The sequence below is a fragment of the Thamnophis sirtalis genome, unplaced genomic scaffold, assembly GCF_051295495.1.
Source record: "Thamnophis sirtalis isolate CommonGarterSnake01/CBP01778 unplaced genomic scaffold, rThaSir2_p1.2 scaffold_4, whole genome shotgun sequence".
NCBI classification, from domain to species: domain Eukaryota; kingdom Metazoa; phylum Chordata; class Lepidosauria; order Squamata; family Natricidae; genus Thamnophis; species Thamnophis sirtalis.
The window spans coordinates 43,392,358-43,419,562 of record NW_028261384.1 but is presented as its reverse complement, the minus strand read 5'-3'; the positions used below and the strand labels follow the sequence as shown (position 1 = coordinate 43,419,562).

Sequence of the window (27,205 nt, the reverse complement as noted above, 5' to 3'; positions counted from 1 at the left end):
TGGGGTAAAACTCACTTAACAAATTTATCATTTAACACTATTTTGGGCTCAATTGTGGTCATAAATTGAGGATTATCTTATTCAATAGGAAAGAAGCTGCCACCAAGGAAGCCTTTTTTCTTGATCTCACCAGTTGTATTTTCTTAATGGATGGGACCTGAAAAATGCCTTGCTTTTGGTCCTGGTGAACTGAGTAGGGAGAGGCTGTCCTTCAAGTAAAGCAGTGGTTCCCAAACTTGGCAACTTTAAGACTTGTGGACTTCAACTCCCAGAATTCTCCAGCCAGCTCGCTGGAGAATTCTGGGAGTTGAAGTCCACAAGTCTTAAAGTTGCCAAGTTTGGGAACCACTGAAGTAAAGTAACATGGGCTTTCTAAGTAGGGATTTAAAGGTAATAACCAGCACCTTGAATTGCACCTGAAGGAAATCGGCAACCAATGCAGCTCCTAAAAAAGTGCAAGATGAAATGTGCAAATCTAGGCTTGTGCAAAACCGCATCTTGAACCAATCGAAGTTTCCAGACAACTATTCAAGGACAGTCCTATGTAGAGTACCTTATAATAGACTAAATTATCTGACATAATCAAAAGACAAAGGAAAGCCATCAGCAGGTTTAGGGAATTTCAAAAATACTTCATAGGAAAATCCCTCGAACCTACCCAATAAGTGGTCTGAAAATGTTATTAAAAATGGAATGGAACATCTTAGAAAAAAATGGAGCAGCACAGGAAATGCACTGTAACATTTCAAGGCAGATCACACAAAAGATTTCATATTTCATAATAATACAGCATTTGACCAATTAGGTATTTCCTATCATATGCCTGCTGATCTTTCTAATGTCTGGATTTTATTTTATTTTATTTGCTATCACAATTATAAAAATTAAGTGATCTTGCAACATAGCAGTAAGGTTTAAGGTTTGTGACGGGGACACATACCTGCCTCAATCATATTTCCTCACTCATTTTAGTGTCAGCCTAATATGGAACTATGAAAAGCGAATCCAGAGTCTCCGGTTTAACATTTTTGCTTCTTGCAACATATTTGCTTTATCTCTCCCATCACAATCACTATAATTCTTCAGATTATTTTATTATTATTTATTTATTTGCTCTGGTAGGGTATAAAACTAAAAAAAAAAATCCATAACAGCTAAAAACATAAAATCTGATAGGCAGTTCAGACTATAATAATCTGATACCAAAATAAAATCAACAAAACAAAAGGGGCTTTAGACAAATCATTAATATCAACCTCAGCTTTCTTAGCTTTCCTGGACCCCACCTTGGAGGGTTCGGGAAAGAGAGGGAAATAATGTTATTATTTCTACCTTTCCCTCCTACTTAGCAACTTGGTTTGAGATGTCACTTTGTTCATACTCAGAAGCGCGGCGCTCATATTCCGCACCCTGGGCGAGGCCGATGTTTCCGAGGTGCCCCCTCCGCCGCTGTCTGATAGAAAGAGCTCCAATCCCCTCCTCCCGCTGTCGCCCGCCCTAGTCTCGCCGCAGCAGCCCCGCCGTCTGAGCCCAGCGCAGGGAAGGCGAGCGTCAACTGCTGCGACAAAGGCGGCGCCACCGGGCGGTGAGGTGGCAGAGTAGTCGCTGACGTCCGCCCTCCCTCCTCTTTCTCTTCTGGTGCTGCTGGCGAAGTTGTTCACGTGGGTGGGAGCCTGGCTGTTACCTGGAGCCGAGCCTCTTTCCCCCTGGTGTCTGCAAAAAGAGAAGCAGCCTCCGGCGGAGGAAGATCCACGGAAAAGCGCCTCGAAGGTGGCTCGAGAGGTGAGTCGTTCCTTGCCGAAAGGGGGAGAAAGGATGCGCTGTGATGCCAGCTGGGCGTCAAGGACATGCCCGCTGCCGCGCATCGCCTATGTGAACCCTTTCAGCCCGGCCTCGCTTCAAGCTCTGCAACCTTCAGGTTCCGAGCGGCGGAGCGCTTTGGGATGATGAACAATCAGCGCCAGTCTAAATCGCCTCAGAGAGTCTCGCAAGGCTGCAGCCGGATTTGTGGGAGGAAACGAAAAGGCTGTGGATCGCCTTTGCCTTTTCTCTTTTTCCCTTCCTTGTGGATGTTTTTACTAGAAAGAAACCAGGAGGATCAGAAAGAGCTTCAGAGCTTTTAGGATAGTGATGCCTCAACAGTAGGCGGTTATTTTTGCAAGAGGATGTGAGGATGATCACATCCAGCAAAAAGTTATTTTAAAAGCTTTGGCCTATGGTCTGTGGCTCACAATCGCTACTTCAATGCATTGATCAGGGTTAGCATTAGGTTGGGTTCATGCATTGGGCTAAGCAGTTTTAATTTGGCTTGGTTGGCATGTTGTCAGAACTCACTGACTTAGGTCTGAATACTGTGCGTGCTGTATGGTTTAATGAACCAACCCCCACAGTTTTTCTTAAGATGCTAAACCAGGACCAAACAAATCATGGTTTCGTGCAAACTGTATGATTATGCATGGAAATCTTTTCCTGTCACTCAAATATCAGATGACATTATGCTCCACAGTATAGTGTGTGGAATATAAAATTTGATTCACTGAAGCTTTACAGGCCTTTTCCAAACTGGCCCAGCCTAGATATGTTGGATTTAGGATATATTTTTTTTAGGATTTTATTTATGATTTATAGGCCGCCCTTTTCCCTGAGGGGACTCAGGGCGGCTTACAATACATGGGAAGGGGGGTGCAACACAAAAAACATAAGACAGTGCATAAATAGAAATAAAACAATAAAACGCAACTTTCATTCAACATTCGGGTGGGGCGAATCAGAACCTTATCCCCAGGCCTGACGGGATAGCCAGATCCTAAGGGCTGTGCGGAAGGTCTGGACGGTGGTGAGGGTGCGAATCTCCACGGAATGACAACTCCCTTTATTATTCTCCAGTTTTGGCCCCATTTGTCTGACCTTCTAAGTACTGTAGTCTTAACATGTCTGGAATGTACCAATTGATAAAAGAATGATGGGGGGGGGGACTCCATCAAATTTTTAGGGCTTACTTGAAACTAGAATAAATTATAGATTGTATATAATTCAAGATGAACAGTGGGTCTTTTAAGATAAGACTGTAGCTGCTTATTACAGTATGCTCATTTAATTATGGTGTTAAATATCTAGCTGATTTTGACAGCTGATGGAACCAGAGTCAGTATAATCATCATACATAATGTTAAATAAGCTCTATCTCTTTCATTTACAGGTATGACTTATCTTTTAAGGAGATGAAATTTGTGCATATGATTACTGCTTTGTGTGTATGTATGTATAATCTGAAGGATATGTATATGCATATCATCTGAAAAATCTTTACAGGGCTGTCTCAGTTGGCTGCCTTTAAATAATAGAGAGGGACAGATTAAAACAAGAACCTTTGCTGCAATTTGCAAACTGCTAGATGCAATCTAAAATTATGAGCAATATAGTCCTGGCTCATAATCTGAAAAACAATGTTTTAAACAGTCTCAGTTTAAATTACCATTACAGTATTAATTCAGTAATTCTTCAAAGCCAAGTTTTTGTATTTTAAGATTCAATCTTTGCCTTTACTGCTGATATGTAAAGAATGCAGTGTAGGTTAAAGATTGCAATCTTTAATATAACTGATTAGCTCTGCTAAAGGCATTTTTTCCTCAATCTTTTTGCACTTAAATTGAATTATGTGCCCAGAACATTGCTTTATACCAGTATCTACTTAAAAGAATTTGTTCTATTATGCAAGTCTTGTATATTTTAGTCAGTTCCATGATTGAAGTGAGTCCCAATGACATTTGTAGGTAAATACCATCTTTTTTTCTTTTTTTAATATATTTGTAGCTGTGCTTTTTATTTGTATTATAGATAACATATAATCAAATAAATGATTGTTACATTCAAAATCACTATGGGATGTAAGATTTTAACTGTGTTTTCCTAGTCCTCTATCCATCCATACAAGATCTCTGGCCATTCTTGAAAGGAGTCATAGGTTAGTAGCAAAGCACACATAAGCCCAAGTATAATCCTTGGATCAATTCCTGATTTGCAAGTACAGGTTTTCCCCCTTCCCTTCCCTCCCCTTCTCTTCTTTTCCATCCCATCCCATCCGATTTTCTAACCCTTATTAATCTGCCAACTGGATCCTTATGCATAATAATGAATGAAGATGGGTGTGCCTTTTTTTTTTTTGAAATGTCAAAAAATAAAATGATGGGGTAAAGTATAGAAGAGGTACTGCATAAAAAATACATATAAATTTTGAAATATAGAAGTACAAGTCCCTAACTATGGGACTTGTCCATTATTATTATTATGTGGTTAATCTTTGGTGAGATTCACAGCCTTTGGGGCTGGTTGGTAGCTCAACAGCTCGAGTCTATTATTGTTATTTCCAAAATAACTTTGGAATTGTTGTCCTAATGATCTACATATTTTTTGTTTTTGAAGCAATGAAATGTAATAGTTACTAGTAAGACTAAGGCCTTTAAAGCAAATGTCAAGTGTTTTTCAAACCATTGGAAAATATAGAACTATTCAGTTATATTCAGCAACAATTATTTTGCATCCAGAGGAAGCTTTTTAAGGATACAAAGTGTTCTCTTGAAAATGTATCAAATATACAGTTCCAAAATTTCTGAGAGTGTGGGTTATTTCCTTTCACGTTTAGCTTCTGGGTGACATAACACAGTGTCTTAGGAAATACTGTGTTTGATGTGTATAAAGGCCTGGCAACCTTAAGCTGTTACAGTTTATGCTGATACTGGGAATGAATCCAGGTTAAGAATTCGATGTTCTGAATTTAAAACTATACCAACGGTGTTGGCCAGGTGGTCTATATGAATGGCAGTTACTTCATCCTCTGAATGGTGAAGTTTTTTGCTTCTTTAGTCTTCCTATCCATGCCAGGAAACTAATCACTTTCTTTCCTGTGAGCAGATCTGTGAAGAAATACAGTTTTAATTTGCATGATCAAACAAGTCCAATATAGCAATAGCAATAGCACCTAGATTTATATATTGCTTCTCAGTGCATTACAGCCCTCTCTAGGTGGTTTACAGAGTCAGCATGTTGCCCCCAACAATCTGGGTCCTCATTTTACTGATCTCAGAAGGATGGAAGGCTAAGTCAACCTTGAGCTAGTGAGATTCCAACTGCCAAATTGCAGCCAGCAGTCAGCAGAAATAGCCTGCAGTACTGCATTCTAACCACTGCCCCATTGCAGCTCCTCATATCATGCAATCTTAGAATCCTGCACCAAAAAATCCTGTGTTATAAAATCCTAGAATCTTAAAGGACTTTAGGGGTCCTTAATACGAGCTGCTTGCTCAGAGAAACATTTTAATGGTGGACCAGTTGAGGAGACCCATTTCATATTTTGCTGTTGCCTGAACCAGAAGAGAAAACTGGCATGTTGTAGTCAAATTCAGGGAGAAAGCAGTTTACTCTTTCCATTTCCCTCTTGTCACCTGCTAAAAGGGGAAATTGTCACAACTCTTATCAACATCACTCCTGGTCCCAAATATTCCAAATCAATAGGTGTTTTAAGGAATGGAAGCAAGTGGAACATCATTGGAAGTAACTCATGAATACAAAAAGGGCACTGGGGTGTAGAATATGGCATTAACTCATTTCATTTATGTAGAATAGGCAAAAACGAAAAGTGATTAAAATAACCCACCCATCATTTCTTCATTTCATTAGTAAGACTATCCTCCCAATCGCTTGGATATGAGAGGAAACTGATAGAATTCCCTGTCTATCCCCCACTTCTCTGGAATATCCCAAATCAATAAATATTGCAGGAAAGATGTATGGACGATCCCTTCAAAATGCTTTTGGATGTGGCTGGGTCAGATCCACCATCTTGTATCCAAGGGACACAAAAGAATGTATGGAAGCAAGTGAAAAGCTGTATTGGGGAAATAAAATGATATTACCAGCAGGATCTTCCTTTCTAACGTCCAATGGGGAAAAACAAGTTTTCAACATCTGCTATAAAGAACCATTTCTCAGCTGAAATGCATAATGCTTCAATACAGGTAGTCCTTGACTTATTACAATTCATTCAGTGACCATTTTTCATACTTACAACTGTTGCAGCATCTTCATATAATGTGATCTAAATTCAGACATTTGGCAACTGATTCATATTTATGATGGGTCATGTAATTGCCTTTTGCAAACTTTGGACAAGCAAAAACTATGGGAAAGCCAGATTCACATAATAATCATGTTGCTAATTTAAACAATTGCAATGATTCACTAAACTTTGGCAAGAAACGTCATAAAATGGGGCAAAATTCACTCAACAGCTGTCTCACTTAGCGATAGAAATTTAGGCTCAACTGTGGTCATAAATTGAGGACTACTTTTATATCCTTGAAATTCTAGCTGGAGAAGGTGCAGGATGTCATAATAACATAGGAGAACATGATGGAATACCAAATTGTTCCTTGAATGTTACAGAGCCATTTTTTACATATTATTAGGACTGATCAACATTCAGCTGACATGCTGAAAGAATATGTACCCTGAAATGGAAGGAAATAAATGATGAGATATAAGGCAGATTCACCTCAGCTCTGTACCTTCTGATGTGTCATGTTGGAAATTCCATCACCCTTCGGGATGACAAGAGTTACAGTCTAAAACATCTGGAACTTACTATGGTAGAAAAAGATTTATATATTTAGATATACATTTAACTATCTAAAAATAAGGTTTCAAAATCCTCTTATGGCCACTGGTAACCATGATATGTATTTCACACTTAGGCCACAGTTGGGGATTTCCACTATAATTCATAGTTTGTTAACTATGATGATTGAAATTCAACAGCATGCTAAATGTAAACAAAATCTGTTGTGCAATGTGTGAAAGCAACCAAAATACTGGGTAACAAGTCTGCATCTTCTGAGCAACCTTTTTGGCTAACTAATAACAAAAGAATATTCAATAGAATTTTGAGTACAATTGCCTGGTTTTATCCCCAAATAGATTTTGATCAGTGCTTTTTAGTTTCTTACTCAAAGGTTTGGTAAGTCCAATTGAATTTATCACTTTGTAGCAAGTACAATTCCTAGCTATAACAAATGTAATATTCTAATAAAATCTACACTATTTGTAAATTAATGCTTTATAATTTAGAAAAATATGTATGTCATAAAAATCCACCAGAGGGCAGGATGTTGGCCTGGCATCTTTAATCAGAAGTTTCGCAGCTGAGGTATGAAATTGATGCGTATAAAGGGCAGGGAGGGCTGGATATCAGAAGATGTCATCTTTTTTTCAGTCAGTCAGAATTGCTTCTGCACAACTACTAAGAGTGCTACAGCTACAGGCATAGAGATTCTAGAACACTGGTGTTGTTACTATGAAGCAAGGTTGATCACTTTGACAAGCTCGCTTGTATGTATCTTCTAAATTAATTGTGAAACCTGTTTTGGAGTAATGTGTAAAGAATCCAGAAACATAAAACCATCTTTTAAAAATAGTTATATTTAATAAACAAACACTATCCCCATCACAGTGTTTATAATGGCATTTTTTCTGAAAGATAAGACATAATGAAGGAGGATGCTATTTATTTTGTCATTGAGATTATTTATACTGTTCAATAAATGTTCCTACCTGTTGGCTTCTATTGATTTAAAAGCAAGAAAAAAGGGGGAGGAGAAGGAATGTCCCATAGAAATGGTTGCCTGAAAAACATAGGCCATTATATTTGAACTTTTGAAGAAATCCTAAAAAAGGGTCATGATAAGCATTCAAGGAAATCTGGCCACCAGTTCTAGTAAGCTGAGTTTCTAATCTATGACAGACAAGTGGAAGCATCTGAGCATGGTTAATGGAACCAAAATGTTAGGGTAATAAGTCAGAAAAACTAGCAATCTCCCATTTTTTCAGTTCAGTGAAATTGCAAAGCCAGCCTGATTTTCCCACACTCCTTCTAGAAGCTGTTTCCTAGTGACTGTATTTGCACCCATAGTTGATGGCTGACCCTTTTGAAACAAAAGCTGATTGGCAGACAACTCCTCCTCCTTTTCCTTGCTTGTTTCAGGGTGAGCCATTACATAGTGTGAGGGCCTATTTCTAATGCTATAAATGTATGCATTTTTTTTTACAAGTCTGGCATTTCCTTATTTTAAAATAAAACTCAACTACAAGAAATTCTGCTTGAGAATCAGTCTTAATAAGATATTTATAACCTATGGTAACAACTGTACCCAAGAATGAAGCAGGAGTTGGAGATTTGACAGATATCCCAGTTTCATAGCACATATCTTTTTTACATGTCTCTGGGTTTCTTGAAAGCATGTGAAAAGAAGCCTTGGATTACAGGTAGAATTTAGAGAAGGAAAAAAACAAACAAATTTTGTTCATTTCTTGTATTCTTAATTCAGGATGAGGTTAGCATTCATCCCCAGCCATTCCATTCTTGAAGACAACATTACATACAAACTCTATTTGGGATTTATCTCGACAGAGTGAGTTGATGAAAAATAACACACCTTCATATTAATCAAAACTATATTTTAGCATACTGAATACGTTAAGCTTACTTTGTCATAGTAATGACAAAGTCATTTGCTGAACAAATTTTTTCCACAGTGGAAAAAATAGCATTCCTGTATACAGTCAATTGCCCTTGAAATTAATATACAGCATGTATCCAAGAGCATCTTGCTCTTGACAATGAAAAATTTGTTGCAAGTTGCCACTTCATTAGTCTTAAAGAATGAGAGTTTGTTTTCTGGCCATTCTTTTGTTTAGTATGGCATTCATCAAAAGTGATAAAGGTATTTTATCTTGGAATAAACGGTCAAGGCAGGCATAATGACTCAAAACAATAATCAATAAAACTGAATTGTGTCCTCAGTTTTCATGTGCTAATTCCTTTTAAAGATAGAAAATAGTAATTACTCTCATATCCATCCAATCAATCATGGTTAGCATAAGGTTATATGCAGTTGTTAAATAAATAGTTTTAAATGAATAAAAAAAAATCCTATATATGAATTTGTACAGCCAGTTCTACTACAGGTTCTAATCCCGAAATAAGGCAAGCTCATATCTTTAATATATACTTGTACCTTTTATGTTTTAGGATGGATGTAGCACCTCCCAGTTACTGTTTTGTTGCATTTCCACCATCTACTAAAAATGGCCATGTAGTAGTTGGAAAAAATTCTGCACGTCCCCGTGATGAAGTTCAGGAGGTAGTTTATTTTGCTGCTGCTACTTATGATCCAGGAAGTAAAGTTGAGGTAAATAAAAATATTTGAGGTTCTGGCAAAATATTTTTGAAAATGGTTGAAACACTGTAGAGCATCTTAAAATACTATTTTTCTTTTCCTTCCTTCCAATTGTCTGTCCCCAGTTGGTTCTGTTTATCTGAGACACTGTACAGTTAACAGAGATTAACAGATCTTCTTTATCAGATATCAATATGTTCATCATAACAGCAATATTCCTACTTTTCAAAGACAGATTGTGATATATTTAAATCTTCTGTTTAAATCTGCAGAAAAACACCATAGGTATTTCAGTAGTTTGAATTTATGTGGCTGTTGGATCTTCAGTAATGGGATTAGATAAATTCTCTTGTCCCAGATGGTCAATTTTAGAGTCTTTTAAAAAAGAGTAGTGTATTTATAGCTATGTTTGGTTCTTCAGCATTGAGATTATAGACTCAGCTATTCAGATTTTATTATAAATATAATATTATTATAAATATATTATTATAAATATAAACATAAACACAAATATAAATAATATTAATATTAACGATATTATTATTATAAATATAAATATTACTGCTATTATTATTATTATTATTATTATTATTATTATTATTAATATTATTGAACAAAGTAGGTCCCTGGGTGTGGCCCGACTAGTAACCAATGCCAAATCCGAAGAAACAACTGGCCGCTGTGATACAATTTAATAATAATAATAATAATAATAATAATAATAATAATAATAATAATAAACTTTCGGCTTGAACTTTGGGCTTGAAAAATGTGCTATATTATCCGTGCGGCAAGGAAAAATGGAAAAAAAAACAGAAGGAATAGAACTGGCAAATGGAAATATAGTGAAAGCATTAGCAAAGGATGATGGTTACAAGTACCTATGCATATTGGAAGCAGATAACATCTTGAATGGAAAAGTCAAAGAGTCAATGCAAAAGGAATACATCAGGAGGGTCCGCAAAATATTAAAATCAAAGCTGAATGCTGGAAACATAATTAAAGCCATTAATACATGGGCAGTTCCAGTGATACGCTACTCAGCTGGAATCATCAACTGGACTATGGCTGAACTGGAAAACCTGGACCGGAAAACATGCAAACTTTTGAATATGTACCACGCCTTACATCCATGAAGTGATATCGACAGGTTGTACCTGCCAAGAAAAATAGGGGGCAGGAGGCTGTTGCAAATCCATCAAACTGTAGAAGAAAAAAAACAAAGTTTGAATGATTATATGAACCAAAGTACAGAAAAATTGCTGCAGGCTGTGAAAACAGAGAACAGCATAAAAACAACAGAAAAAAGGCAGAATATAAGGAAAAACAGCTGGATGACAGATTAAATAGATGGAAAACCAAAGCTTTGCAAGAACAGCATTTGAAAAACTTTGAAGGAAAATGTAATGACAACTTGACATGGACATGGCTTAAGATGGGAACTATCAAGAAAGAAACGGAAGGTTTAATACTGGCTGCTCAAGAATAAGCACTACAAACTAATGCCATGAAAGTGAAGATACAAAAATCCACTGACAACCCAAACTGCTGACTTTGCAATAACAAAGTCGAAACTGTTTCACATTTAATATGTGAATGCAGCAAAATTGCACAAACTGATTACAAAGCATGATTACATGACCAAGTTGCTAAATTAATCCACTGATCATTATGTTAAAAATATGATTTACCTGTATTCAGAAAGTCATGGGAACATAAAGTGGAAAAAGTTATCGAAAATGAGACGGTGAAGATCATGTGGCACTTTCAAATACAAATGGATCGTCATTTGGAGCACAACACGCCAGATATCACAGTTGTAGAGGGCCGAAGTGTACAGTTTATTGATATCGCTGTTCCTGGATATGCCAGAGTCAAAGAAGAACAACTAGAAAAAATAATGAAATATCGCAACTTGGCCATCGAAACTATACGGCTATGGTTAAAGCATGTAACAGTGATACCCATTGTCATCGGGGCACTTGGCACCATGTCCAAGAATTTTACAAGATACATCTTGTAGCTTCCTGCAATAACACAAGCGGAACTGCAAAAAACTGCGCAACTCGGAACATCTTATATTTTAAGAAGGTACTTGGTTGATACCTAGGACGCTGGCAGCAAACTGTATCAACCATTAGCATTAGTCACTGGTATTTGTAATACATTTTTGAATGTTCAGTTGGCTGAGTTTCATGTTTAATAAATAAAGTATATAATAATGCATTCATGACCTCAACACATCAGGAGTTATGTGTTAAGGTCATGAATGCATCTGAAATCTTTAATCTTTAAAATCTTTAAAAAGATTGTAGGCATAAGTCACCTAGCTCCTCTTATAACTCTTTAAGGCTGCTTATGTAGTTCATACTTAATTATAATAAGATAATAAACTACAATACAATGGCTTTCTCTAATCTAGTTTCACTCATGATGTTCAGACAGCAATCCCTAGAATTTAGCCATTGTAGCTGGGGATTTTGAACATTGCAGGTCGAGGAAGAATTTATTAGGAATTTCATGAAAACCTGAATGCTTTAGTGTTTATTACGATAAAAATTATATGTAGTCCAGTCCAAAATCTAAAATGTCATTAACATTTTAAGATGAAGACTGAATAATAATTTGATCTAGTAAACTACTGGCCTAGAAATTTGGAGACCATGAGTTCTAGTTCTGTTTTAGCCATGAAAACCATCTGGCTGGCTTTGGGCCAGTCACTTTCTAAGGCCAACCCACCTCACAGGGTTGTTGTTGCAGGGAAAAAGAGGAGGAAGATGCAGCATGATGAATGTTTACTGCCTTGAATCACTACAAAAGTAATAAAGGTGGGATAAAATTTATTAAATAAATAAATGAATCTCCTTTTTCCGTACAGTGCACATACATTGAAATAGATCAAGTACCTAAGACAAATGCTGTTACACTGAGCAGACCTTCCTGGCTCTGGGGGGCTGAAATGGGAGCCAATGAACATGGAGTCTTCATTGCTAATGAAGCTGTGCTAGCCAGAGAAGCAGCCTCTGAAACTGAAGCTCTCCTAGGAATGGATCTTGTGAGGTGAGAAGCTCATTTTATGAACAAGGAATTTATGGGACTGGTCCAGAATACTAGCAGATTAAAACAATTCTTTCATTTGATATGGTGATTTTGAAAATCATACAAAACACTGGAAGTAGACAGACAGACAGACAGATAGACAGACAAAGCCAAATCTGGCCCTAGGTTCTACCTCAGTTTATCTTCCCAATAAGCATCTGACCTGCAAGATAATTCAAAAGCAATTTATTAGGGTACCTTGATAAAATGAGATCTTTCAATGAAAAAGGAAGGAAGGAAACCTTGAACCTATGTATGCCTCCTTTTTATAGTTAACACAACAAAGAAAATGCTAGGGGAAAGTTGATTGGACAGAGTAAAAGTAACCTCCCTTTTGCATAGGCAATCAGTTACATGTAGTCAAACCAGTAATGGTATTCTATTCTCTTCACTACCGGTTCGGTAGCATGCGCAGAAGGTCCGTGATGGCGTCAGGGTGGGTGGGCATAGCCTCGCACTGCCGCCACCGGGCAAACTGGTGCGAACAGCAGCATATCACCTCTGAGTCAAACATGTTACATATTTACATCCCATAATATCATACCTGTTCACTAAAATGAGGTCTGACATGATAAGGGGTATAATTGGAGGAAAAAGGTTGTTTGAAGTTCACAAAAGAAATAAACCAGACCACCCCAATTTGTACTAACAAACTTTTTCTTATCTTGAGCTAGTCTACAGCTTGTTTATCAGTTTAAGAATGTTTAAAGCTAATAAACCTGAACATTTTAAAATGATAAATAAATCAAATTGAAATACAAAGTATGTTAGTTAACAAATTACAAAGCCCATGTCATTTGCCCCTCAATAGAGTAAGTAAGTTCGTGCATACGTACGTACTTTTGGTAATATTATTGCATTGGTCACTCTGTTTTAAAAACAAAATATATGCAAATATAGGGATGCACATGAAGTGTATTTGAAGATTATACATGAAGATTATATACAAAATATAATTCTTATTTCAGAGTTTATGAAGTGAAGCCCACAGTTCAACCCTGAACTAGCAATATTCTGTTCTATCAGTGTATTATAGTATATTAATGTTTTTTTTTAAATTCATGGGCAAGATCTAGCAGCTAAAGCTACATATTCTCTGAGATCAACTTACGGACCCAGAAAATCCATCCATCCTCCCTCCCTCCCTCCCTCTTTCCGTCCCTTACACACATAGAAATTCATTCCCTCCATTGTTTCGTCCTACATTAATAGTAATTATATTTGACATATTTTATTGTAACTCAAATTCATTATAACTCCAAACTTGTTTGCTTGTTTGTTTGTTGGATTTATATGCCACCCTTCTCCCAAATGACTCAGAGCGGCGTACAACGTTTAAAAAAAACATATTACAAAAGTTAAAAAGGAAATTAAATAAAGTATCCAAAGACAAACCCAATTAATATTAACAATACAATTTTAAAAATTAGATTAAAATTAACAATTAAATTAATCATTTATTTTATTCTGTTCAGGCCAGGCCAGCTTGCTGGAAAAGCCAACTTTTTAGGGTGCGTTGGAAGGACCAGAGGTCGGGGATTATGCAAAGCTCCAGCGGTAGTTCATTCCAGAGGGAAGGCGCTCCCACAGAGAAGGCTCTCCCCCTGGGGTCGCTAGCCTACACTGTCTGGCCGACAGCACCCTAAGGAGGCCAACTCTGTGGGATCGCACTGGACGGTGGGAGGCTACTGGTGGCAGTAGGTGGTCTTGCAGGTACCCTGGGCCTAAGCCATGGAGTGCTTTAAAGGTCATAATTAGTACCTTGAATCACACCTGGAAAACAACCGGCAACCAGTGCTGGCCGCCTAAAAGGGGTGTAACATGGGAGCACCTAGGTACCTCCATGATTACCCGCATGGCTGCATTCTGGACCAGCTGAAGCCTGCGGGTGCTCTTCAAGGACAGCCCAATGTAGAGAGCATTGCAGTAGTACAGGCAAGAAAGGATGAGGGCATGAGTGACTGTGCACAGAGCATCCCAATCCAGGAAGGGGTGCAACTAACGTACTAGGTGAACCTGGTAAAAAGCCCCCCTGGTCACGGCCGTCAGGTGTTCTTCTAAACTAAGCTGCATATCCAGGAGGACTCCCAGATTGCAGGCCCTCTCTGAGGGGGCTAAAATTTCCCCCTCAGTTTCATATATATGTTTCATAAAGTTTCATATATATGTTGAACAGGAGGGGTGAGAGAACCAACCCCTGGGGCACCCCACAAGTGGCGTGCCTGGGGGTCGATCCCTGTCCTCCAGTCAACACGAACTGCGACCGATCCAACAGGTAGGAGAACCACCGTAAAACGGTGCCTCCACTCCCAACCCCCCAAGTTGTCGCAGTAGGATACCATGGCTGATGGTATCGAAAGCCGCCAAGAGGTCTAATAGGACCAGGACAGAGGAGCAGCCCCTGTCCCAGGGCCACCAGAGATAATCAACCAATGCGACCAATGCCATCTCCATGCTGTACCTGGGTCTGAAACCCGACTGAAATGGATCCAGGTAGGCAACTTCATCCAAGTACTGGGGAAGCTGACGTGCTACCACATTCTCAACAACCTTCGCTACAAAGTGAAGGTTGGAGACCGGACGATAGTTGGCTAAAGAAGCTAGGTCCAGGGAAGGCCTCTTAAGGAGGGGCCTCACCACAGCCTCCTTCAAAGCAGTGGGAAAGAACCCCTCTCTCAATGAAGCATTGGTAATCGCCTGGAGCCAGCCTCGTGTCACCTCCCGGGAAGCCGAAACTAACCAAGAGGGACACAGGTCCAGCACACAAGTGGCAGCACTGAGTCTCCCCATAATCCTGTCCATGCTCTCGGGGGTCACAGGGCCAAATTCATCCCAGATAGTGTCCACAAGATTCATTCCCGTTGACTCGCCCGAATCTACCCAGTCAGAGTCCAAGCCTGTCTGGATCTGAGCGATTTTATCCTGTAGATACTGAACAAATTCTTCAGCCCTACCCTGCAAGGGGTCTTTCCCAGTTCCTTGGTTAAGTAAGGAGCAGGTCACCCTAAACAGGGCGGCTGGGCAGTTATCTGTGGATGCGATAAGAGCAGAAAAATGTTGCCGTTTTGCCGCTTTTATCGCCACTAACTAGGATTTAATATAAATTCTTACTAGTGTTCAATCAGATTCGGACCGGCTGGCCCTCCAACTACCCTCTAAGCGTCTTTTCAAGTGTTTCATCTCCCGGAGCTCCTCGGTAAATCAGGAAGCTACCTGGGATCGACACTGGGTCAGAGGCCGCAAAGGCACAATGCGATCCAAGGCCCCAGTGGCCTTCCTATCCCAGGCTTCCACTAGGGTTCGGTCGAGCTGTGAGCAAGCGATTCAGGAAACGTCCCAAGCTCCATCAGGAAACTTTCAGGGTCCATCAGGCACCTGGGGCGGAACTGTCTGGTTGGTTCTGCTTCCTTGCAGTGAGGAGTAGCAGTATGGAAGTCAAGCCTGATGAAGAAATGATCAGAACATGACAAGGATTGGATAGAAATATCTCCTAAATCTAGATCATTCATCCACTGCCCAGAGACAAAAATCAGGTTGAGCGTGTGTCCCCTGTAATGGATGGGATCTTGAATTAACTGAGTTAGGTCCATAGCCATCATGGAAGCCATGAACTCCTGAGCTGATTCGGATGTCTTGCCTACGGAAGGCAGATTGAATTCCCTCAGGATCATAAGCCTGTGGAAATCAACCTCCAATCCGGCTAACACATTCAGCAGTTCTGGCAGGGCCTATGAAATGTAGCAGGGAGATAGGTATGTAACAAAAAGGCCCACCTGAACTCCAAGGCCCCATTTCACAAAAAGGGAATCACGCCCACCTATCTGAGGCACAGTGACCTTCTGAGTTCCAAGACTTTCCCTAATAACCACTCCACCCCCCACCCCTGCCCTAAGCTCTCTGCTGGTGAAATGCCCGGAAGCCTGGTGGGCATAATTCACTAAGGGGAACATCCCCCTTATGGCCCAACCAGGTCTCCATAATGCACGCCAGGTCCGCTCTACCCTCTTGTATGAGGTCGTAAATGAGGGGAGCCTTATGTACCACGGACCTGGCATTAAGTGACACCAGCCAGAGACCAGGGTCCTGTAATCCCGAGCACCTGGGAGTGCGAGAAGGGTGATGAGGGTTGGAATGTGCGATCGCTCGTAAACAGCGAACCCACATCCCCCGAACATAATTTGGCCCTCGGACCCCACTATATCTGCCTCTCCCACAAACAGTAGAGATGGTGAACCTTCCAATGGAATGGGGAACCCCCCCCCCAATGGAATGGCTTAATGTCTCCCCCGGAATCCCAACCTTTCCCAGCACTTCCGACCCACACCCATTAGTTAGCTCTGGCCTGTGCCCTGGCAGACTCCCCGCTAGCTAATCAGAGTGTTCTTGACACCCCCAGCTAATGACTGTTCTTCACACTTTTTTTAAAAAAGTTAGTAGCTTGTATTTCTGCATCCTTCTCCTGTTATATAGAATTTTGTTCAGTAAGCTATTTTATTCGTTTAAGCACTTTAATGAACCACGAAATATTAATGTTTATCCAACACCCTGCCCATCTAGAAGACAACAATTTGCAAATCTATCTGGAATAGATTTCAAATTATCCAGCAGCATTTTTAAAAATAGTAAACAATTTTAGGAATTTATTCTTTTCCTCTGGCTGGCAATTTTCTACTACAAAATTATTCTCCTTCTCTTCCTCCCTTTTCTCTTTTTCATAAAGCTGATCTACAGGTGATACAGATTAGGGCTCCAGGAAGTAGCCAAGATAGATTTGCTCAATCTAGCACCCTCTGTTGAACAAGATGCTGGTTTTGCTTTCTGGGAGCTTATTAACATAATACCAACATAGATGAATAGCATCAGTATGGAGAGTATTGTGCTTGAAGAATATTCACGAAAAGACAGGGAAATCCTTTTTTATTCCACCATTTATATTTGCTAAGGACGTCTCTTTTCAATACGTGAGGCTAATTGTTGCATTGTTGTCATACAGTTGACTTTGTGCTGTTTTACAGTACCAATTCCCCAGAAAAAACGTGCAATCATTGTTTGTTTAAACCAGTGCTTTTTCAACCTGGCAATTAGCATGCTAGGTGAGGAATTCTGGAAGTTAAAGTCCACACATCTTCAAGTTGCCAAGTTTGAAAAACATGCTTAGACTTTATTTAATTACTCACTTTTTAATTACTTACTTTTATTAGCTACATTGTTTTCTTCTTTTCTGTATATAAATTAAAGATAAATTCTAAGTGCTTCTGTAACTAGGGTGGCTTTTTTTAATTCCTTTCCCAGACTTGGGCTTGAAAGAGGTTCAACTGCTAAAGAAGCCTTGGATGTCATTGTCTCGCTGCTGGAAGAATATGGTCAAGGTGGAAATTACTATGAAGATGGAAATATATGCCATACTTTCCTGTCTGCTTATCTGATAGTAGACAGAAAAGAAGCCTGGGTGTTGGATACTATTGGAAAATATTGGGCAGCAGAGAAAATTATAGGTCTGCTTTAATTTTAATTTTTATCCTCATCCATTACTTATAAGAAAATATAAAATGTGAATTTCCAATGTGACACTGTATAAATTCAGATTTTATTTCTTGTATATACTTGTATTTTTGTTTCACCACCCAACTGGAGTTCTCCAGACAGCTTATAAAATAGAAGTTAGAAATCCTCAAATCTGAAAGTCAAAAAACAAAATGGACCTGAGTTCAAAAAGAACTGCAGAGTAAAATGACTGGTGTAAGGGTCTTCAAATTGTTTCTAAAAATTAATCATTTAGAACTCCTAAAGTATGAAAACAGTTTTTCTCTGACTTTCACTAAATCATGAATATCCAATAGATAATGAGGCAAATCACTGTTTGCTTCACACATCCACACACCACATACCACACACATATCAGCCTAGCTGTTTGATGTTTTCCTGCCAACCTAAATTTTTGCCTCTACCTCACCCCAATGCATTGTTTTCAACCACAGTCTTAGGCAGTTTACTTCTCCATCCACCTGATGTTACTGCTCTCCATTTTTCAGAGTTTTGCCATTTGTAGTAAGAACTGTTCTTAACCAGTTCTCTTTCTAGCTTGTTCAGTTCCTCTCTCTCTTATTCTCATTCACATTTTTTGTATCCTTCTTAGATAAACCAGTCAGGAAACACAACTAGATGAGCTAAAGTTACTTTATTATAAGGCTACATCACAGTAACAATCTTGCAAGTCTGACTGTACAAACTCTTCCCATCACCATTTTAACCATCTAATCAATTGGGGTGCAGTGGGATGTTCCTTCCTAAGATTCTTTCTCTGATCCTTAAGTGACCATGAACTTAAGTGACTTTAAGTGATCCTTAAGTGACCTTTCTTGTTTGATTATTCCCTAGGCAGCATCTCTTTCCCTCATCCATAACCTCCATTACACTTCTCCAGTAGTCTCCCTGTTCTCTGCCTTAAGATTAAATCTTTTTAACTAGAAAGAGTGAGGCAAAATAAACTTCATTTAGCCTTAGCCAGGCAAACCTCTTTTCTTTCATCTTGAAGCTTGGATTAAACTTTTGTTCTTTCTAACCAGACAAGGGAGTTTGAGGCCAGTCTCCTATCTTGGCTTATAAGCTGCTAAGCATGTTTTATTATAGAAGAAAGTATGTTGATTATTTTTCTGAATGGGATTTATATATTAGGTATATCTGCATATTTGCAAATCAATCTAGCCACTCTGTGCATCTATTTTTGCTACCTTCCTTAAATGTGACAGACACTTGAGTGAATGGAGAGAGATTTTGCTATTTATTATAAAAGCAGCAAAGGTGAGAAAGAATCAGTTTGTCACTACTTTGCACAATTCAGTGGAGCAACTCTTCTAAATCTGTTACAACATTAGCACTTAGCTAATAGGATTTTATTGAATGCAAATTGGATCTCACTTTAGTTTTTTTAATGCCATATTTTATTTAGATGTTTTATTTTTGTTTCTATAGACGGAGTGAAGTGCATTTGCAACTGTCTGTCCTTAACTACAAAAATCGACGCAGAGCACCCTGAGCTTAGAAGTTATGCAGAAAGTAAAGGATGGTGGAGCACAGATAAGGAGTTCAATTTTGCTGAAGTATTTTCCCGAGTTGACGATTGTTCAAATTGTTGTTTGGGGAAGGAGATCTTAAAAAAGCAAGAAGGCAAGTAACTTTGTTGCCCATAGTCTGATTCAAACAGTTCAAGATTAGAGCAGGAGGGCAACTTGACAATTTATTACTATCAATGGCAAAATTTTTAGAGAGAATAAATTAGATAATGTATGCATAAAAGGGCACAAGAGAAACTTGGAGCAGAGAATTCCAGGTCCTATCCAGGTGATGATCTCATGCAAGGAATTCACCCACCAACACACTTTGCATAGGAGAAGATTGAACAATTCCTCAGAAAATTTAGAAATAATCTTTATTGTATTGCCCAGTTGATTAAATAGAAAATGATAGAAAAGTTGCAAATTCATTCTGCAGAGAAGGATGAATTCCAATTGTCTAAAAAGAGGGATTGATAAAACCACACATTACATTTTGCATCTTTTTTGTTGCCCTTGCTCTTTTCTGAATTCTAATAATTCTGTTTAACTTTACCCTCAATATTAGGCTGCAATGTTCAAAGTGATATTTGAGAGAGTGAGTTATATAACAGAGGAATTTCCAATTAGATCTGGGGCACAAGCATTTGCAAGCTAAGGAAGGGTCTTACTTGGGCTTCATGAACTATATTAGGGGGCCTGAAAAAGAATGATGTCATTTTGAAAGTAGGTGGCAGCTGGGGATTGCACAAAATCTGGGAGGTTGCTTAGTTTTGGCACACATACATAAGGGCACCGGAAAAATCTTTATAAATCACAATTCCTTTACAGGCATATGTGTGAAAGGGAGATCTCTTTGATGTACCGCCTCTTTCCCTGCATGTATTATTGCAACTTGCATTTTTCCTATTTTTGATATATCTGTGGACTCTGCTGGATCTTTTCCTTTGTCTCTTGGCAATAAATAGAGAATAACCATATTGCATTGTGTATGGATGGTTTTGAAGCAAGCAGTTTCATATACATATGAATACACACACACACACACACACACACACACACACACACACACACACAAATATCAGGGGTTGGCTGCTACGGGTTCACCTGGGTTCGGGAGAACCCGTTGCTAACATTATGGCTGGTTCAGAGAACCTCCAAATGCTCCCCCTTGCTGTGGTGCAGGAGGCCGACTAGGCCATGTCTACGCCCACACAACATCTGGGCAGAGAACCCGTTGCTGAAATTTTTGAAGCCCATCCATCCCTGATATACATATACAATTATGTATTATATAAATATATAAAATATATATATTATTTTTAAAAAGTAAGATTAAAAATTAATACTAATATAAAGTAAGAAAAACAAAAGAAAATCAAAGTGTAAGCTTTCCTTTCAAGAAAGGAAAAAAATAGAAAACGAAATAAAAATATTACAGAGAAGTGGTTTCCATTTTTTTTACAGCAGTTATAAGTATGATGATTAATTTTCTTTCTTATTCTGTGTCCATTTTACCTGTTATTATATGTTTGCAGCTTTTCTTTCACTGATCTATTCTACTTAATCATCACACATTCATTTTTTCCCTATTTTAGTCAAAAAGCCTCACATAATCTGTTACCCCCCCCCCCCCCAGATGAATTGGCACAGAAGAGGGTAGGTTTTTCCTCCTGAAGTGATCATGCCTTGCTAAATTCCCAATTTCCATGTTTTTCTTCCAGGCAACATCACTGTGGAAACAATGATTGACCTATTACGTAACAAGGCTGATGGCATCTCTGTGGATTCAGACTCTTTTCTTACAACAGCAAGCATGGTGTCCATCTTACCTCAGAATCTGACTTCCCCATGCATTCATTTTTTCACTGGCACACCAGATCCATCCAAGTATGTTAGAAGACCAGCATTTTTAATAGTCTCAAAAATTAATTTTACATCTTGGATGGGTAAAATATACATTATTCGCTGTATAAGATTATGTAAAGAAATGTTCAGCATTTTGTTTTGTTTTTTCAAATCTCTGGGCATATTTTTGCAGCTGCTAATTTAAATCTATCAGTAGTTGAGTAAAGGCAGCTTTGTAAGAGTGGAAAAAAAGATAGATGAGCTCAAACCAGCCCAGGTTTGAGATCCAAAGACTGTGCTCCCATTACTTGCCACAGCTCCTGCACAGCTAGTAATTCGAAAGCAGGAAAATGCAAGTAGATAAATAGGCACGGCTTCAATGGGAAGATTACTGTGTTTCATACTTCATACTGGCTACATGATAATGGAATCATCTCTCAGATAACACAGGTTCCTTTGGCCCGAATTAGAGATGAGCACCAACCCCTTGAATCGGTCATAGCAATAGCAATAGCAGTTAGACTTATATACTGCTTCATAGATTTAGATTTAGATTTAATTTATTTGTATAAATTTATTTGTATTAATAAATAGCAAAACCTCTCTCCATTCATTCAAGTGTCTGTCACATTTAAGGAAGGTAGCAAAAATAGATGCACAGAGTGCTTTCAGCCCTCTCTAAGCGGTTTACAGAGTCAGCATATTGCCCCCACAGTCTGGGTCCTCATTTCACCCACCTCAGAAGGATGGAAGGCTGAGTCAACCTTGAGCTGGTGAGATTTGAACCGCTGAACTGCAGATAACAGTCAGCTGAAGTGGCCTGCAGTACTGCACCCTAACCACTGCACCACCTCAGCTCTTGACTGGACTGGACAGAGAAAACCTTTAACCTTTATAATACATCAAGAAATATCATATTGGCTCCAGCATTGTAGTTTGTCCATTACCTGCAAGCTTTTTGTATTTAAGACATCAAAAAAAATATTTTAATTGGAAATGATGTTAAATTTATTTTTATATGTAATAGAAATTTGAACAAATTTTTGTGAATTCCAGATATTAGTTCTAATCACAGGATATTTCAAGGGAAGAAGGATTCAGAAGCAGCAAAAGGGCACTGCACACAATTCCTAAAAGTAGCACAAGTCTATTCCAGTTGATATGAATAACTCCGTACAGAAAATTGCAATATTTAAAGCCTACATCCTTGAAGGGATATTTTCTGTGACATAAAGTTGCTGTTAATTTGTGCAGAATACAGTGGCAATAAAAATTCCTAACATGATTATTTAAGTTTTAATATAATAATTAGCAAAAGTAATTAGAGTTTGTCGAAAGCATTGTATATATTTTTACCCTATTCTTTAATGCAATTGACATGCTCAGATTTATTTTGGGTAGGTTGTTTTTGTTTGTAGGAAAAGGTGCTAGGTGACAATGTGATCTGTAACTATAATTACTCAGTTGGTCATTCATACAACTTTTTTCAGGTCTATATTTAAACCTTTTATCTTTGTGGATGGTATGAAAATGGTACCTAAAATTCAATCACCCATTTTTGGTAGTGAAGATCCTGTGAAAAAAATTCCTCGGTTTCAGGAGAAACCTGATCGCAGACATGAACTGTATAAGGCACAACAGCAGGCCCGATTAGTCTTAGAGAGTGATGAGGTAAGGCTTCTAATTCAATTTTAGAATATTAATTATTATTAAACTGATTGAATTGTTCAGTCCATATTTGCATTTTAAAAGCAGTTCTCTTATACTTTTATAAAATATATTAAGGTTGTGCTCCTTTTATTGCTGATTGCTTCTTTGCATAATTATAGATAGCTTAATTCTATATTATACATGTTGATGTTTTTGTAATCAGAAAGAGACATGCATTGTAATGGGAGAAAAGAAACTTTACACATATAGTTGAAAACTGAACGTTACCTTCTATAATTATTGAATGTTTATACTGGTAGGTGAAATACTTAACAATATTATCTCCAACTGCTTTTTTCCAGCATGCATGTCCAATATAGCACTACATGTAGTCCTAACTTAATGTCTACTTGTTCAGTGACAGTACAATAGGGCTAAACAAGGATACTTACAATAGGTCCTCACAGTTGTGGCTGTTGCAGTATCCCCCGTTACATGATCACAATTCGAATGCTGGGCAACTGGCTCACTATTATAATGTTGCAGCAACCTGCAATCACGTGAACAATATTTGTAACTTTCACTGCCAATTTTTGACAAGCAAAGCTAGTGAGGAAGTGGGTAGGCAGTCGTGAAAGGCATTCCTGTGATCATGGGTTGCTGAGATTGCACATTACTCACTTAATGATGGCAATTGAGGCTACTGGAACTGCTGATGCAAGTTGGCATGGTGATATGGCATTATGTCTTACAGATATCCCAGTTCCAATTACCATCACTAAGCAAAAAATTATTTGCATCTGTATTTATATCTGAAATACTTACAATAGTATCTTCAACTACTTTTTTTCAAGTGAGCATGTGCACTATAGGAGATGGGCAGCCATAGAAACTGAATGAATGAATGAATATCCCAAAGGTGCTTTTTTCAAAAGGCAATTGGACTTTCTAGAGTCCTTTCAACAGTTCCAAGAAGGCTCCACACCAATTTGCACCCCTCAGGTGACCCCGATGACACAGATAAACCTCCAGGTGACCTTAAATACCTGTCTGCAAGGAGTATAAATCCTTCCATGCCCCACCATCCAATTAGAGCTGAAGAAGCTTCTTGGACAAGAAGTGTAACGTCTTCATAGAAAAACCAGAAAGTCCAGTTGCCTCTTGAAAAAAGCACCTTTGGGACAACCATGACCTGGACGACTGAGAATCTCAATAGATCTATGAATGAATAGCGGTTTTGTCAAAAAAATTAATACTACAATTGTTCTTCCCAAGATGCCACCATTTTTTTCCTTTTATAATTTTAAGTATTGTCAATTAAAGGACAATACATGCAAATAGCAAAAGGAATTTGGAAGTTTTTCAAAGTTATAGCTGAAAAAAAATTAGAGAAATAATTGTAAAAAAATAGAGTTTTTCTAGGGGAAGTTCCCATTTGTCCTAATCTCTTTCATGGGAAAGTGTTTTTATAATCATTTTAATATAAATCAGCAGTGTGCAGCAGCAGCCAGAAAAGCTAATAGAGTTCTTGGTTGTATAAGTAGAGGCATAGAATCAAAATCATGTTATGTATTAGTACTGCTTTATAAATTCTTAGTAAGACCACACCTGGAATACTGGACCTAGTTTTGGTTACCACATTACAAAAAAAGATGTTTGAGATTTTGGAAAAAGTGCAGAGAACAGCAACTAAGATGATTTTAAAGGCCTGGATACTAAAACATATGAAGAATGGTTGCAGGAATTGGGTATGGGTAGCCTAGAGAAAAGGACAACTATAGGTGATATAGCAGCAGTATTCCAATATTTGAAGGGCTGCCACAAAGATGAGGGGAGCCAACTTATTTTACAAAGCACCAGATGGCAAGACAAGAAACAATGGTTGGAAACTAATTAAAGAGAGAAGCAACCTGGAATTAAGGAGAAACTTCCTAACAATGAGAACAATTAACCAGTGAAACAGCTTGCCTTCAGACATTGTCAGTGCTTCATCATTGAAGGTTTTTAAGAAGAGACTGGACAGCCACTTGCTTGAAATGGTATAGGTTCTCTTGCTTGAACAGGGGTTTGGATTAAAAAACCTCCAAGATCCCTTCCAGCTCTATACTGATTGAAGTATATTTCTTGCTGTATACTCCAATCTTCTCCAACTGGTCATCTTCTATATGTGTTTAGTCAGCAACTTTCAGAATTTTCACATGGAATTCTAGGAATTGCAGTTCTTACACACTTTTTGATAATTCTGAATGTTGCAAAATCTGGAAGTAACCAAGTTAGGAAAGTCTGGATTATAACTTAAGTTTTATTATATGTAAATGTAATGCACAGCATTTCATCCTTTTTAGTTTCTTGAGAATTTTTATATGGATGCATTTGTAAGCATTTGTATAAGATTACAGCTTAAATCCTTTTAATCACTATTTCCTATTGGCCTTCGCATTCCTTAGGAAAAAGGTCAGACATTAAGAAGAATAATGTTAAGCCTCGAAAAACAGGGCTTGGAAGCAATGGAAGGCATTCTCTCTAGCTCTGAGATTCTTGATTCTTCAGAAATAGAAGACCTTTTTTATGACTGTGTAGATACAGAAATAAAATTCTTCAAATGAAGTGAGTCTTCATGTTTTTTTCCCCATATGCATATTCCTATTTCAGCAAATGTTTTTCTAAAAGTAAAAAAGTCAGCTTAGAGGTTAATATTCTTCTCTATCTCCTGAACCTAAATTACTTCAAAGCAATTTTTGGCATATATAAGAAGTTAAGTTCAGTACATTTTGGTTATTTTGCTATATGTATATATTTCTCCTGCATTTTAGATTGGCATTTGTAATTTGTAAACTAAGACTTTATTTTTTATTTTTTTCATTTCAGTGCCCATAGACACTGTTAGCCTTTGCACAAGAACATAGAACTCTTCAAGCCTTGAAAGATAATCTCACCATATTGCCGAATTTGGGAGGAAATATTCGACTTTCTAGAGAAACTTTCCTCAGTAGCTGTATCCAGTTAACATCCTTTTTCATTATGTGTTGTCCTGCGTATATTGCTAAAAGAGAAGATTCACTGATTGGTTCAGTTAGTAGATGCATGCTGGCCGGTGTAAAACTGGAATTTTTGTTTTATTTGAGTGACAAAACTTTAGAAATGAATAATTTTAGAAAAGACTGTAGAAATCTTAATGTTGTTTTCAAATTAATCAGGATCTTTTGAGAACTTCCCTTCGAAATATTGATTCACTTTCAAAAGAAAGATGGTCCACTTTATAACTTCTAAATGATATTTTTGAACAGAATATGTGGAAATGTTAAAAAAAAGGAAATTCCATTAAAAAGGGTATAACTTTTAGCAATGGAATGCTTTCTCACTAATGCTGGTTTAAATGAGAATGAAATCAATTTACATAAACCTTAGAGCAGTGTTTCTCAACCTTGGCAACTTGAAGATGCACGGACTTCAACTCCCAGAATTCCCCAGCCAGCATTTGCTGGCTGGGGAATTCTGGGAGTTGAAGTCCGGACATCTTCAAGTTGCCAAGGTTGAGAAACACTGCCTTAGAGAAATAGCCCATCTAGTTCTCTATTCCACATTATTTCATATTTCTTTGTGCTGCGTTTGAAACATGTTTCCAAATGTTTGGTTTATCATGTTCCCAATATTATTGGAAATCTGTTGGAAAGGTTTCAAGTGAGATAGAAGGTGAGGATATCTTCTATCACCTTTGTTTTATGCAGCTAATAAGTCAGTTACTACTTTGCCAAATAGCAGCAGTCATTTATAGCTACTTAAAATAGTAGAACAGGATCTAATCCAGTAAACAATTACCATTGTTATATAATTATGAATACTAAGATAGCCTCAGATGAACAAGGTTTGCACACTTTGATTGACAGACACTTAATGAGATCAACATATTTGCATTTGCAGCAAACCAAGATTGAGTTAAAATGTGTGGTAATGACATAAGAAACTCGCACTAGTGTACTTGCATCTCATTGTCATAGATATATAACTTGGTTTTTGTGTCATGATGCATATTTCCCTCATATCCCCACATTCACCAATAATGTAAAGTTAGAGTTACTTTCTTAAAGCAATTTGAAAGTGAAAGTGTTATTTACTTCCAGGTTTTTGCATCCTGAATCCATTCTCCTTATATAAGTTGCTTATTGTCCATGCATCCAGATAACATTGGACATTACCAAGTTCATCTTGGCCATCAGCAAGTCATTCCTCCTACTGTTGACTTCTTAATGAAAAGATGGATGTATGGAAGAAAGTGATTGTGAAAGTGAAGCCATCAGGCAGTGACAGGCGATCAGATTCTAATCT

The 27,205-nt window shown here is 38.0% G+C and overlaps 1 protein-coding gene across 3 annotated transcripts; it reads left to right on the top strand.

Moving 5' to 3' along the window:
• The first annotated feature begins 1,562 nt into the window (after positions 1–1,562).
• Positions 1,563–26,354, top strand: SCRN1 (secernin 1). Of its 3 annotated transcripts, none has more exons than XM_014064629.2 (9): positions 1,563–1,782; positions 9,083–9,242; positions 12,109–12,290; positions 17,622–17,824; positions 19,302–19,496; positions 21,106–21,271; positions 22,720–22,900; positions 25,327–25,486; positions 25,748–26,354. In XM_014064629.2, the coding sequence occupies exons 2-8, from the start codon at positions 9,084–9,086 to the stop codon at positions 25,483–25,485; spliced, it is 1,245 nt and encodes a 414-aa protein (XP_013920104.2). In that variant the 5' UTR covers positions 1,563–1,782; position 9,083; the 3' UTR covers position 25,486; positions 25,748–26,354. The 3 variants fall into 3 exon arrangements, with proteins under 3 accessions (XP_013920104.2, XP_013920105.2, XP_087568940.1); XM_087712814.1 differs by lacking the exon at positions 1,563–1,782 and adding an exon at positions 7,214–8,462; XM_014064630.2 differs by lacking the exons at positions 1,563–1,782; positions 19,302–19,496 and adding an exon at positions 7,212–8,462.
• Positions 26,355–27,205: the final 851 nt, after the last annotated feature.

Coding starts and splice junctions, on each gene's coding strand:
- SCRN1 (XM_087712814.1), top strand. CDS start 8,380: ATGAGGTTAGCATTCATCCCCAGCCATTCCATTCTTGAAGACAACATT. Junction 9,243..12,108: donor ATCCAGGAAGTAAAGTTGAG/GTAAATAAAAAT, acceptor TTTTCCGTACAG/TGCACATACATTGAAATAGA. Junction 17,825..19,301: donor GGCAGCAGAGAAAATTATAG/GTCTGCTTTAAT, acceptor TTGTTTCTATAG/ACGGAGTGAAGTGCATTTGC.